The sequence below is a fragment of the Triticum urartu genome, chromosome 7A (assembly GCF_056163025.1).
Source record: "Triticum urartu cultivar PI428250 chromosome 7A, HENAU_Tu73, whole genome shotgun sequence".
Taxonomy (NCBI): domain Eukaryota; kingdom Viridiplantae; phylum Streptophyta; class Magnoliopsida; order Poales; family Poaceae; genus Triticum; species Triticum urartu.
In genome coordinates this window covers 448,949,347-448,961,589 of record NC_141879.1, presented here as the reverse complement: position 1 = coordinate 448,961,589, position 12,243 = coordinate 448,949,347, and the positions used below count along the sequence as shown (strand labels likewise).

General features: G+C 45.7%; 2 protein-coding genes across 4 annotated transcripts in view; both read right to left on the bottom strand.

The window, feature by feature from the left end:
* The window catches only part of LOC125519896 (uncharacterized), a 43,691-nt gene extending 36,700 nt beyond the window's left edge, over positions 1–6,991 (bottom strand). For all 3 annotated transcript variants that reach the window (XM_048684673.2, XM_087535158.1, XM_087535157.1), the window contains exons 1-5: positions 6,205–6,991; positions 4,950–5,038; positions 4,571–4,851; positions 4,127–4,190; positions 3,582–3,672 (exon numbers count right to left, since the gene is read on the bottom strand). In XM_048684673.2, the coding sequence (XP_048540630.1) occupies positions 3,582–3,672; positions 4,127–4,190; positions 4,571–4,851; positions 4,950–5,038; positions 6,205–6,247 (568 nt within the window). In that variant the 5' untranslated portion in view covers positions 6,248–6,991. The remainder of the gene's footprint in view (positions 1–3,581; positions 3,673–4,126; positions 4,191–4,570; positions 4,852–4,949; positions 5,039–6,204) is intronic.
* Positions 6,992–7,130: 139 nt separating this feature from the next.
* On the bottom strand, positions 7,131–11,328 carry LOC125519895 (polycomb group protein FIE1). The gene is made up of 13 exons (XM_048684671.2): positions 10,903–11,328; positions 10,331–10,396; positions 10,120–10,242; positions 9,639–9,719; positions 9,467–9,559; positions 8,991–9,066; positions 8,826–8,905; positions 8,663–8,734; positions 8,385–8,444; positions 8,134–8,230; positions 7,829–7,892; positions 7,657–7,716; positions 7,131–7,461 (listed from the first exon to the last, which is right to left on the bottom strand). The coding sequence occupies exons 1-13, from the start codon at positions 11,089–11,091 to the stop codon at positions 7,386–7,388; spliced, it is 1,137 nt and encodes a 378-aa protein (XP_048540628.1). The 5' UTR covers positions 11,092–11,328; the 3' UTR covers positions 7,131–7,385.
* Positions 11,329–12,243: the final 915 nt, after the last annotated feature.

Sequence of the window (12,243 nt, the reverse complement as noted above, 5' to 3'; positions counted from 1 at the left end):
CGGTGAGCCCTGTTCCTGTCGACCAGACCTTGGACGAGAATGGATCTTGCGTCAAAGCCTGGCCCTCTGGGGTCGACTGGAATCCTTCGCCCACCACTATGAGGGCGTCTGTCATCCTGCTGGCGAGGCACATACGACCCGCTCCTCGGGGGAGGCGTGGGCACTCGACGTCGACCGTCACGATCGACTCGGTGATCATACTGCTCATGGTTCCCATATTGGTCACGCCGGTCTCCACGTCCCTCACGCCTCGGGGGCGATCTCGGGCTGTGAGCCGACTGGACTGTGTCCGCGGCAACGGATCTACTGTGAATCCTGTTCCGCGACTGAGAAACAGCGGAATTCTGATCTCCTGCTGCCCGGAGTAACGCTCTGATCTGCAGCAAGCCTTTGTCGGCCTCCGACTGGGAAGGCTAAATCGACTCCGCAGCTGCTAAATTCTGAATCGGAGTTCGATATACCTGCGGGGCGGGAAGAGCTGACGTCGACTGGATTCGGGAACCCGTTGTCGCGCACGCTCGCCGAGTGCTCGCTGGAGGTTCTCCAGTCGAGTGCGCTTGGCCAAGTTTGCCAGGCGCGCGTCCTCCAAGGCGCGAGCCTCGAGGGTTTCTCCAACGATAGGAGTGTGTAGTGCATCCACGTTCCGGCGGCGAAGTTCTTCTCTCTGCAGCGACGTGAGAGGCTCGGGAAGATACTCCTCATGAAGACGCGACGGGTCGCCTCCACCCGCGCCTCCGTCGGTGCGGGGAAAACCGGGAGGACTGGGCGGTCCATCGACCATCAGAACCTCCGTCGCCGGATCGCTGCTGTCGCACTCGGATGCGGTCTCTGCGGAGCCAGTCGACAGGTCGAACAGGCCGTAGAGGGATTCATCGGGCTCGATCACCGCGACTTGAGGGGTGGCCGACTGACATGCCACCGCGTGCCTCACCCACCGCTGAAGTCTCGACCGACCGGAGCGCTTGCGCCGGCGGGAAATGGGGAGGGAGGACAACACAGGAGCCGACCGGTAGGGGGTCGACGGTTGCCGCGGGAGAACGCCGCGGACGCACGCGCTAAAGTGCGTTGCACCGCGAGCAGGGAGTGGGTCCACATCAAGCGAAGCCTCCTGGAGCCAAGCAAAGTCGTCGACGATGAACGTGAGCGCGCCGAGACGGATCTCGCGGCCCTCCACCGAAACTCCGCCGAAAACCATGATGATTCGAGTCGGAAAAGGTCGCAACTCCTCCAACAAACGCTAAAGCACCTGCCCCACGGTGGGCGCCAACTGTCGTGGTTCTAAATCTGACAGTAGTGTAGGGGGGTAAGTATGGAGAGGCAAGATCTTAGCTATGGAGAAGTTGTAAGCACGCAAGGTTTACGAGTTCAGGCCCTTCTCGGAGGAAGTAATAGCCCTACGTCTCGGAGCCCGGAGGCGGTCGACTGGATTATGTGAGTATGAGTTATAGAGGTGCGAACCCTTGTCTCGGAGGAGGGGGTGGCTTATATAGAGTGCGCCAGGACCCCGGCCAGCCCACGTTACAAAGGGTTCAATGTACATTAAGGCGGGGCGTTACTGGTAACGCTGGTAATAAAGTCCTATGATGACCATAAAAGCTATTTAATGACCGACCGTTAGCATGCGGAGTGACTTTAGATCTCCTGGCCGTCGAGTGGTTGGATCTTGGTCGCGTGATTGCTTCTTGGTCGAGTGTCTTTGAGTCTATCGAGTGGAACACCTTCAAGTCGATTGAAAGGTGATTTTTTTTAGAGATGTCCCTGGGTAGGGCAGTTAGGACAGGTCCATGACCCTACCCTAGGTACATAGCTTCATCAGGAAGCACACTACCAATAAAGACATCGTGACGACAGACACCGCTCAAGGGCGAGGAAGGCAGCGTCGGCGGCGAGGGTCGGGTTATTGGGGAGGGTCGTCACTATAATGAGCAATAACAACTCTATCCCTAGCAAAACTTATTTACGGTACCGCGACCCTTCGGCGGAACAGACCGCGTAAACCAACCCGCAAATGTTTGCGGGACGCGTTTACGTGATATGTTCCGCATCGGAGGGCTTGCGGTACCGCACAATTTTCATAGCTTCGTAAATCAGAGACTTCAACAAAGAAAACCGAATGGAATCATAATATAAATATAAATGGTCCGAAAAGCAATTCACAATACAGCAATCATTTTCATCACAACAAATGTTCAAATTTGAATAATTATTACAACACCAAATTGTTCGAATCATCGGATGAAGACAATGAGGACGAACTCCAATCCATCTATAAAATGCACATGAAACCCCATGAATTTCACCCGAACCTACTCCGAGCCAAATCGAGCACAACCCCGCGAGTGTTGGACATACCTCGCCCGAAGCCGGCCGAAGCAAAGCCGCGCTACGCCGCCCTTTCTTCTCCCCGCCGACTGATGCAAAGCCGCGCCGCCGCCTTCCTCCTACGCGCGCAGGCGAGCCCCATCGATTCCGAGGCTCACTGGCGACCAACCGGATCCACCAGCTACAAGGTCGTGCGCCAAGCTCCGGGATGGGATCCATGGCGCCAACGGTGGCCACGAGCCCTGGACACAAATGGGCACCCCCCCCCTCCCCCCCTTGCCGAAACTTGGTGGAATGGATGTGGAGCAGGGTGGCGAAGCTTTCGGGTGGCGTGAGGCAGCCGAGGCAGCAAGACCAGACGGGGATGTGCGGTGGCGGCGGCGGCGACGGGGAGTGGAGATGCGAACGGAAGCGGGCGGAAATGCGTTCACGCAAAAGGAAAGAGGAGCTGGCAAAATTGATTGAAATCCCGTAGATATGAACGAAATGAGCTCGTGGATTCGGGATCCCACAAAAAGTTTCCGGGACGGCCAAAATTGGGGGATTTATTCGGGCCGGGCAAACCCCCTCCGTCCCGCAAACCGACGTTTATTTTGCTGGACGTCCGGTTTGCAGGATCCGCTAGAGATGCTCTTAATCGTCCTCCTCTTGCAAGACAAAACATCATCTTTTTCCCTACATTTCCTTTCCGTCCACTTTCATTCTCTTAAGGCCATGGCCAATGCATAGCCTCGGGGTGATGCCTCACATGCCATGTAGGATTGGATGACAGGAAAAGTAGATTGGGATGGGGAAGCGGGATCCTCTGCAGGAGGCGAGTGCTTGAAGATAAAAAATGTGGTCAGGTGCATAAAGTAGAAAAAGTTGAAGTAGTGAGTATGGATACATGTGTAGTGAGAATCACTTTCTATTCTTTGATGAAGCCCACTAGTAGTAGCTTGCATTGGGGGGGAGGGAGGGGGGGGGAGAAAATTAATATAGATGCCTCAAACTACTTTTTGTCGTGGGGCATCTATATCCATATGCCACCTTTGTACATGCACTAATCCGCCCATTCTCTAGCATTACTGATGTTACCATCGCTTAGACACATTTTACAAACTCTTCATTGCTAGTGACCCCCCCCCCCCCCCCCCGCCCTCATTCGCAGCCGCTCGTAATACCTATCGATCCAACAATGCAAATTTCCACTACATTTTATAATTGGTCGCTATTTTAACATTTAGTGATGAAATGTTAGTAGGCAAGAACATCATTACCTATTGTGTTACCAATTTGCCGTTTATTAGCCACCTTGACATCAACAGATTTAGCGGGTTTTGTATCTTCGTCACTGAAGAAAACCAATTCCTGAAAATGATAAAAACATCATCGGAATACATATGTAGAAATCTTAATTCATGTCTAACATTTGCAGCTAATATCAATGAAATAAATGATGAAGTACATACACAGCAATGACGATCTTCTTGGTAAATAAAATCTAAACACCTTATATGATTGCATGACCATTATTTGTATTTGGCAGATAGAGGTTTTAACCCAAAACATTTATTGTTCAAAGTATAGGGCTTCTCTGTTGTTTATGCTAAGAAAAATATATTCAGAAAACATAGTGCTCGATAAAATAATACAAACAACTTTTGCATTTGTACCAATAATGTTACACCATAATAAGTATAATGCTAGATGCGGATATGAATTTTAGTACAAATAACAGATTTCATTTCACAAGGAGTGAATGGAAAAAACAATACCACAGAACTATCAAAGAAAGGCGCGAAAGAGTTGTCAGCGTATTCACCTTATTCTCGTTTCCTGTATTTAACCTCCCATATTGGTAGGTCCGATTCTTGGAATGGTACCATCTGCACATCAGTAAATTTATCAGAGAAACATAATGTTATGTGGGGTAACAATGGGAGACCGGAAGCACGGCACAAGCAATAGTGGTTTCAAACACGTTTACCACTGCCATCGCTGCAGTTCAAGTTTATATTCATATTATTTATAGATGGAATGCAAATTAGTGTAGCTGACAGAGTGGCAATAGAAGGAGAAATAATCAATAAATGGATTTGCGCACAATCAAAATAACATAACAAGGCGTAAATGTCGTACAACAAAGTGAAAAGTCTCAGATGCGTAAGCAAAACCTACGAAATGCTAGAGAAGAGAGATAACATAGTTCATAGAACTTCTAAAGGTAAACAACAGATGACCTGGGTCAGCAAACAGGAGTGATTACCTCTTGGCCGAACTCCCAAAAGTAAGATCTTCTGTCTGTAGTTTATGGGACAAGTCCTTTGGCTCAACAAAGTTTTTTTTCTGTCGACTTTCTGTACAGAACTTCAAATCTAACTTGCTATCATCCATATCTAAATGTTTCTCAGAAATATTTTGAAAAACTGTACGCCTTTTTGGTTCATGATTCATGGGATTTGTTGCTCTTTTCCGATCTTTCATTTGGGAAACATGTTTGCCTGTGTTAAAATAGCCTAGCTCTTTAGCGAATGCTGCTGCAGCGCCCTATGTATAACCAGGAAAGTTGTCAAAACATTTGTAAATAGTCACCACAAAAGTATAGTAACATAGAAAATTAGGACTGAGGACACTGAAGCGTGCACCTTCCCATAGCTCTTTGTAGGTGGAGTAGACTGTAAGTGCCGATGGTATTTACCAACAACGATGCTGCTGTTGAGCTCATCACCATTATCTGCAAAAGAAATGGCAAAGGTCCATTTGTTTTTGTGGGGAAAGGTAAATTGATGACTGAAAAAACATAAGCAATATGCATCAGACAGTTGAAGGCAAGAAAAGGAAGGTATTCGATCGGCTCACGTGAATACACCTTCGCTAAAAACCAGCAAAAGGAAGACAATGAATGAATCCTAAATTCCTAATACTTTTCTGCCTCAGGCTTGGGCTGTTGTGCATATCTCATAGGTGACTCACTTTCCTTGTGCCTCTTCAGATTTTCATGCACTGGTTAGTTTGTTATCCCAGTTGGCCGATGGTGCCACAAGAAATGTGTGTATCCAACTTGTAAGGTTATATAAATGTAAAATAATTAGTTAGATAACTACGTGAATATGTGTTTTTAGGTCAAAATTTATCAAGTTACTGATGATTAAAAGTATTACCGTTTAGCTCACAATGAATCTGAACTCGGCTATGTACAGAAAGTCCAAATCGAATCCAGATATAAGTTTCATGTAGCTTCGTATTAATTAGCACAACCAAGTTATGGGTAAAAAAATGCAGGGTTAAATACTTCTGCATATCATCGAAATAAGAAACAGAAAAACACCTCTCTGACGAAGAGGGACAACACATAACCCAGTGTAGTTGATTAATTCAATTAACATATGTCCAGTGATCCTTGGTGATGAGTTATGAAGATAAAAGAACGTTGAGAAAAGGAACAGCTGCATACTTGTAGAGTTGTCCAGCAGTACATCATTTTTCCAGTAAGGTAAGTACCCATGAATAATTTTAATATTCGGCAGAATGACACCTTTTGATACTGATTTCCACAAATTATGGTAACCAACACCGTAAACCTACCAAGCACGAACATCGAGGAATTGGATATAGTGAAAACAAAATCAAAAGGCTATGAAGGAGTAGTGCCGGCAGCATTCATGTCTCGAAAAGAATGTGGGCATTTTGCCCAATGATACACTTGGCTTGCAACCGTAAGAATTCGTGCTTACATCATCAAGATAAAAGGAAATTCATGGTGAATAAGTTGAGCCGGCAAGGTTTGCTTGGAGCTAAACATCTAAACGCACGCACAGCTATCAAGTAGCATGCAACTGAAAAATTACTAGTATTTCACAGCAACAATATATTCATCAGTAAGCGAAGATGCAAAATTACCAGCGGCGGTGAGGTAACGCGTCGTGGCCCCGTGACCCGTCATTCCTCTCGTTCCCACGTGCAGTTCACCGAGGCAGCGACCGAGATGCAGGGGAGGCACGGCAGCGAGGGATGCCGCGCGCCCGCCGCGCCGGGGGAAGGACAGAGAGGTGACGCCGGCGGGAGGACGGAGCGGCGGCAGGGTGGAGGGTGGTGCGGGGAAGAAGGCGAAGGGAGCGCCGAGGAGGCTAGTTAGCGGATCTTGGCAGCGAGAATCGGCGGCGGCGAGGATGAGAACTCGGGGTGTGAGAAACCTAGCGAGACGACGATGAAACAACGAGGGTCTGGAGGGTGCTGTTTCCTTTTGTCAATCGGATCGTTTTTGGTGGGAAGGAAAGAAACCAGCGTGAGAGATTTTTACAAGAATCTATCGACCGGGCGTTCCCACAAGCCAAATTCCTTCGGGTTCAACTTTTTATTCAGAAAAACCGTCAAAAAAACACTTTTTATTCAGAGATATCATGTGACTTGGTCGCCAATGGCTGCGAGGAAGAGGACGATTTCCTTCTCGGCCCGCGATCAAGACCACCCGACCGCGGCACATTTTGGCGCCAAACGGCCACCTTTCCTATCATATCCTCCTCTTTGCCTTCGCCCAGCCACGAAGCTCATAGCTAGAGCCTAGAGAGACTTCAGGTTGAGGAAACATTTGAAAAGAAAACCATGAATGAATGAATCTCCCACGATTGATGCAGAAATGGCAAATTTCGGCAGAGCCCCTGTAAAACTCACACGTTCCAAACAGGCCAGACCACAAAGACGGCACCGCCACGGAGAAATTTAGGCCATTCAAGCGTCAGGATTATGACGAGGTTCTTCTTCACCCAACAAAGTGTTTCCTTCTGGTATGTGTTAGGCCACCAAATTCAGGCAGGTCGCCAACTCAATGAGAATGCGAACGAGGATTTAAGTTTAACTCCCACATTCGGTACATGATACAGCCAATGTAATAAACAGAAACATCCGGCAAATCATCGAATCAACAACATCCTAGCTTACAACATTATAAGCTCATTCACCCCAACTTCTGGACTAAGTAATTGGTACAACCCACTAAGTAAGCAACACAACAACTACCCAGGACAAGCTCAAACTGGCTGGCATTGCCATGGGGCCGCACGGCATGGTGGTTTTCAGTTGCTTCAATTTTTTGCAGCTTGATGTTCCACTTCGTCCCAGCGGTATATGCTGCCATCCTCGCCGCAGGCAAGGATCGTGCTGAAGAATGGAAGAAAAGAAGAAGAGTGACATGCAATTCTTATGCACCAATACCAAAAGCAGACTTGAAAGAAGAAAAACTATAATGGATGCACATAGCACACATGAGAAGCTATATCCATAAAAGTACAGGAAAAATAAGTGCTAGAGAGGTACTACTGGATCAGAGGTGGCGAACGGAATATGGTGATGTACCTTCCATCAAACGACACTGCAGTCTGCCTTATTGGCATTTTGCATTGTGGACTACTCAGCCTGGAAATTATCAGTGTGTACATGCAGGAACATACAAGTTAGTAGCTAGCACCACCACCACATTCAGAGGAGGAGAAATTGGGAATAGCTGAACTTGCTCGGTTAAACTTACCGGGTAATTAGCACAGGAGGGCTCGCCTGCACTTCCCACACATAGATTTTGCCTTCGCGGTTGCCTGTTTACAAGCAAACGATTAACCACAAGAGTTATACTTTTTGAATTTCATCTAACCCTGATCAGGTGCATGTAGATGAGTTCGTTTACGAGCAAACGATTAGCCACGAGCATGTTTTCTACAAATATCAGTTTTTTCACGTGTATAAGTACGGCCATCCTCAGAAACTTGTTGACAATCACATAAGTACAATACAGAAATATGTCCGCAGATAGATAATAATTTCAATATAAAGTGTTACCTATTGCTAATTGATTGAAGTGAAAATCACATGAGAATTTGATAAACCAAATGTCACAATCAGGCACAGGGTACTTCTGAAGAACATCAATGCTACCCTGCATATGGAATGAAGAATCACTTCAGAGGAAGGCACATAGTATGGCCGGCATCATTTTTAGAAACAAAGGAGCACAACCAGAACTAGTTTGTATCAGTACAAAAGTATAATGTGTTAAGCCCTATAGTTCTTTAAAAGTAAAACTGCATCACCTCGCCGGGACCCTGCTCTTTTATTTTTGGCTCCCACAGAACAATTTCATTGTCAACACTCTGCAAGTTCAAGGCGAAGCAGATCAGATGTTCTCATCCTTCAGGAAATAATTATATCAGCATTGAAAAACAGGTGGCAACACTAATCTTTGATATATAAAAAAGACTGTAAAGTATGATATTACAGGTTTCAGGTATAGTCTGAAATTTTGCACCAGTAAGCATTCTAACATTGTGTTCACACTAATTCGTCTCTCCTACAAAAATGAGCAATTTACCTTCGACAGGATGAAGTCACCAAGCCACCTAGTACAGTCAACATAGTTAGAATGAACCACGGAAGTCATGAGCTGAAAGGGGATATATCAGCACGATGCTGAGAGGGTCAATATTAAAAGTTTGCATAATAACAGGTTCAAAGATGAGAGATACTTAACATACCGGAAATTGAACAAATTTCGTTGGAAATTTTGATGGAAGGTCAGTCCATGTAAAGGATTTCTCCACGTATGGCCAAAATTCTATGACAACATTAACAAACCATGTCAGTGATCAGCAGTAATAAAATGTAAATAGGAAGCAAGATTGATGAAATGGTTCGCTAACCTTTCATTGACCAGATTTTAACAGTATTATCCATGCCACAACTGGCAATTCGGTAGATATCAGAAGGGTGGAAGTCCTGATATAACGGAAGTATTAATGAAAGGACAGTTAGTGCCGAGATAACATGTTTTATTTTTCAGTGATACTAACTAAAATGATCCACTCAATAATGCCAGTAGCTGGCAGACAGCTATATTTAGAGTGTGTTCGGATTTAGCCCATATTTGGCTAGCTATAATTTTGGTGATGATTTTGCTAGCCCATGATTTGGCCAACATTGGTAAGAAAACTGAACTAGGGTGGCCAAACGAGCATTGGCATGCCAGAAAATTGGCCATGATCCTAACAAAGACCACGTTTTTGATTATGAACAAAATATTGGCAGGGTAGCTTTTGGCCACAATCCAAACATATCTTTGGGCAGTGAAGTGAGTGGCAATATAAAACAATGTCACTAGGAGGTAGGTGTAACTTACAACACTCAATACTTCATTACGGTGACCTCCTCCTCCAGCAAAAATCAAGATGCAGATACCTGTATGGACATTCCATAGCCTAACAGACTCGTCCTATATAAGGCCATATAAACTGCATCAGAAAGGTAAAAGGCATAGGTATATCCAGCATCACACCAGGTTATCTGCCAACCTTGCTTGCAGAAATGAAGAGCGAAGGCTTCAATGGTTGAGTTCTTATCTCATTTATTGAATCACCATGGCCAAGAAAACTCTGCATGATTTGTAAGACGAAATAAGAAACTTACTCCACGTTCGTAGTCATTAGTTTAGGATATTGAATCGTAATATATACGCCCAATTTCATGACTACCTCAGAAGAATAGATCTGCTAGGTTGTAAATGTTTTCACCACGGTAGACGTACTAAAGTATTTGACATCTACAATCTCTTTTGGAGAAAAATAAACTACTGTATAGCAGAAACACAACTTTTCCTAAAAGTCCAAATCATCATCTCGAATGGACAATACAGAGAAACCAACAATTATCAAATAAGTAACTGTTTTCAGAAAGGACATCAAATAAGCAGCTGAATAGTAGATTGATGCAAGTGAAACTTCATCCATGTTGGCCACAATAAGAAAGTAGAAAACTCTGGCACTACTATTATACCTTAAACAACTTCTCGGTGGCACAGTTGATGACCCGAATGACCGCATTGCTTCCTGCTGCCACTAGCAGTGGTGTGCCGTCAAGGTCACAAGCCCAGCTCAGAGTGTAGAATGACTGAGCATCCTGAGATAAGATGCAGACCTCGTCAGCCTCAGATAAAGTACAACTAATATAAGAAACTGAAGATTCTAGAGACTGTAATGGAGCTTACGTCCGCATCAATGTATGCTTGCAGAACAGCCAAGTTACCGTCGGGGAGGCCACGGTACGTCGTCACCTGCAAGATCAGCAGAGTCAACTTGTGGACAGGAGCAAACCAGAAGTAACAATTAATCGAATCAAACTACGATCGGATGCCTATGGAAAAGAAAACTAAGACCAGATTCTCAACAATTCCCTCCACTGTGATATTGATCGAAAGTTCCATCGAATATGCAAGTTGTTATCAGATACAATATATCAAAACTTGTGACAAACAGCACCCTGTTTCCCAATGGAAGGTCCAAATTTTCCGAACCAAAAGCCAAACTTGCAGCTCCATCGACCTTATTTGGGAGGTTCCTTCACCCCTTCGCCTCGACGGTGAGATTTGGCCAGCGGTCGCCCTCTCCATTTTGTGGAAAATTTGGGACTCTCGGAATCCCTCCACGAAGGTCGGATCCTCCTATGGAGCCCCGCGCACCGGAACCCCAGCTCTCCCACTCAACCACTCACAATTAAGAACATTCCCAAATCTAAAGACAGGGCAAAGATCGAGCGGGCGGGCAACCACAGAAGGCTTACACGATTGCCGCCGACGGTGGCGAAGACGTCGTAGTAGCGGGCGTCGATGAAGTTGAAGCCGATGGCGTAGAGCGGGCGCTTGCCCTCGGTGTGCTTGCTGCAGAGCTTGTACTCCCGGCTCCGGCTGGGCGCCAGCGACCCCACCGCCGCCTCGCACCCTAACCCCTGCCCCGGGCCCAGCCTCGCCATGCGCGCCGGGAGAGGTTGGGGCTCTGGCGCCTGCTTCTCCTCCTCCGCCGCCGCCTTCCTCTTCCCCCTCCCCCTACCCTTCCTCTCGGCCCACGCCTTGGAGGCAGCGGCGGCGTCTGCAAAGGCGGTGGCGGCGCGGGCTTCGGCTTCTGCGGGTGTGATGGGGCGGCGCTGTGACCTCCGGCGCGTGACGACCTCAGGCGTTGTCGCGCTTCAGAGTTGAGAGATTTGGGGTTTAAGCACCGCGTGGAAATCAGATTTACATTTTCTTCTTACGGAAATCAAATTAGAAAAGAATCAATGAAAGCAATTAATCGGGCACCTGCAGTTTACACTTGGATTTACATCTTTCACTTTTTTGGCAAACCTTTAATGTAGTACAGTAATTGGGTTGTTGGGATATGGCTGGTTATGGGTTTTCAAATTGCAAATAGGGACACGAGTATATCAATAGCAAACATTTAATAATATATGCTGGTTACAACTGGAGTTGGTAACTGAGATGGGGCTATTGCCCTCTGCAACGGGATTTAAATCCATTCGCAAAAAATGATGATGATGATGATGATGATGATGATGATGATGCTGCTGATGATGATGATATGTTATCATTGGATTTACATCCAAATTTTTTTCTTTCGTAGAACTGAACCAAGACATTGTTTTACTGGATTTGCTAGATTTTTTTTTACCTGATTTTCTACTTTTAAGGTTAAAGCAATACTTTAAGATTCATGCAACTAAGAAATCTACCACAATGCAAGAACAGTTGTACAACAAGTTGATATACCTGGATTTTGATTCAACTTCATTTTAAAAGTCGTGTAATCAAACTATGAAGAAAATCACTCATACTAAAGTAAAAAAAATGTTTTTTGAAAATAACCTGATAAACTAAAACTATTTGTGTTATCAATGACAAATAAACCACATACCATAACGATTGAGGACCAAAGGAACTATATAACATAGATCTAAAAAAAAATTTACTTTGATTTAGTAAGAAAAAAGGTTTGGAGTAACAATATTTCCCATGTACCACGTACTTTTTGCGACGCGACTTATACTGCATCTTGCCGTTGGACCCCATCAACGGCGTCTCATCGTTCGGGGTGCTCATGCCATAGCAAGTAGTTGGAGTAAGGGGCCTTG

Coding starts and splice junctions, on each gene's coding strand:
- LOC125519895 (XM_048684671.2), bottom strand. CDS start 11,091: ATGGCGAGGCTGGGCCCGGGGCAGGGGTTAGGGTGCGAGGCGGCGGTG. Junction 9,067..9,466: donor GTAATGAAGTATTGAGTGTT/GTAAGTTACACC, acceptor CCGTTATATCAG/GACTTCCACCCTTCTGATAT. Junction 7,462..7,656: donor GCAGTGTCGTTTGATGGAAG/GTACATCACCAT, acceptor TCCATTCTTCAG/CACGATCCTTGCCTGCGGCG.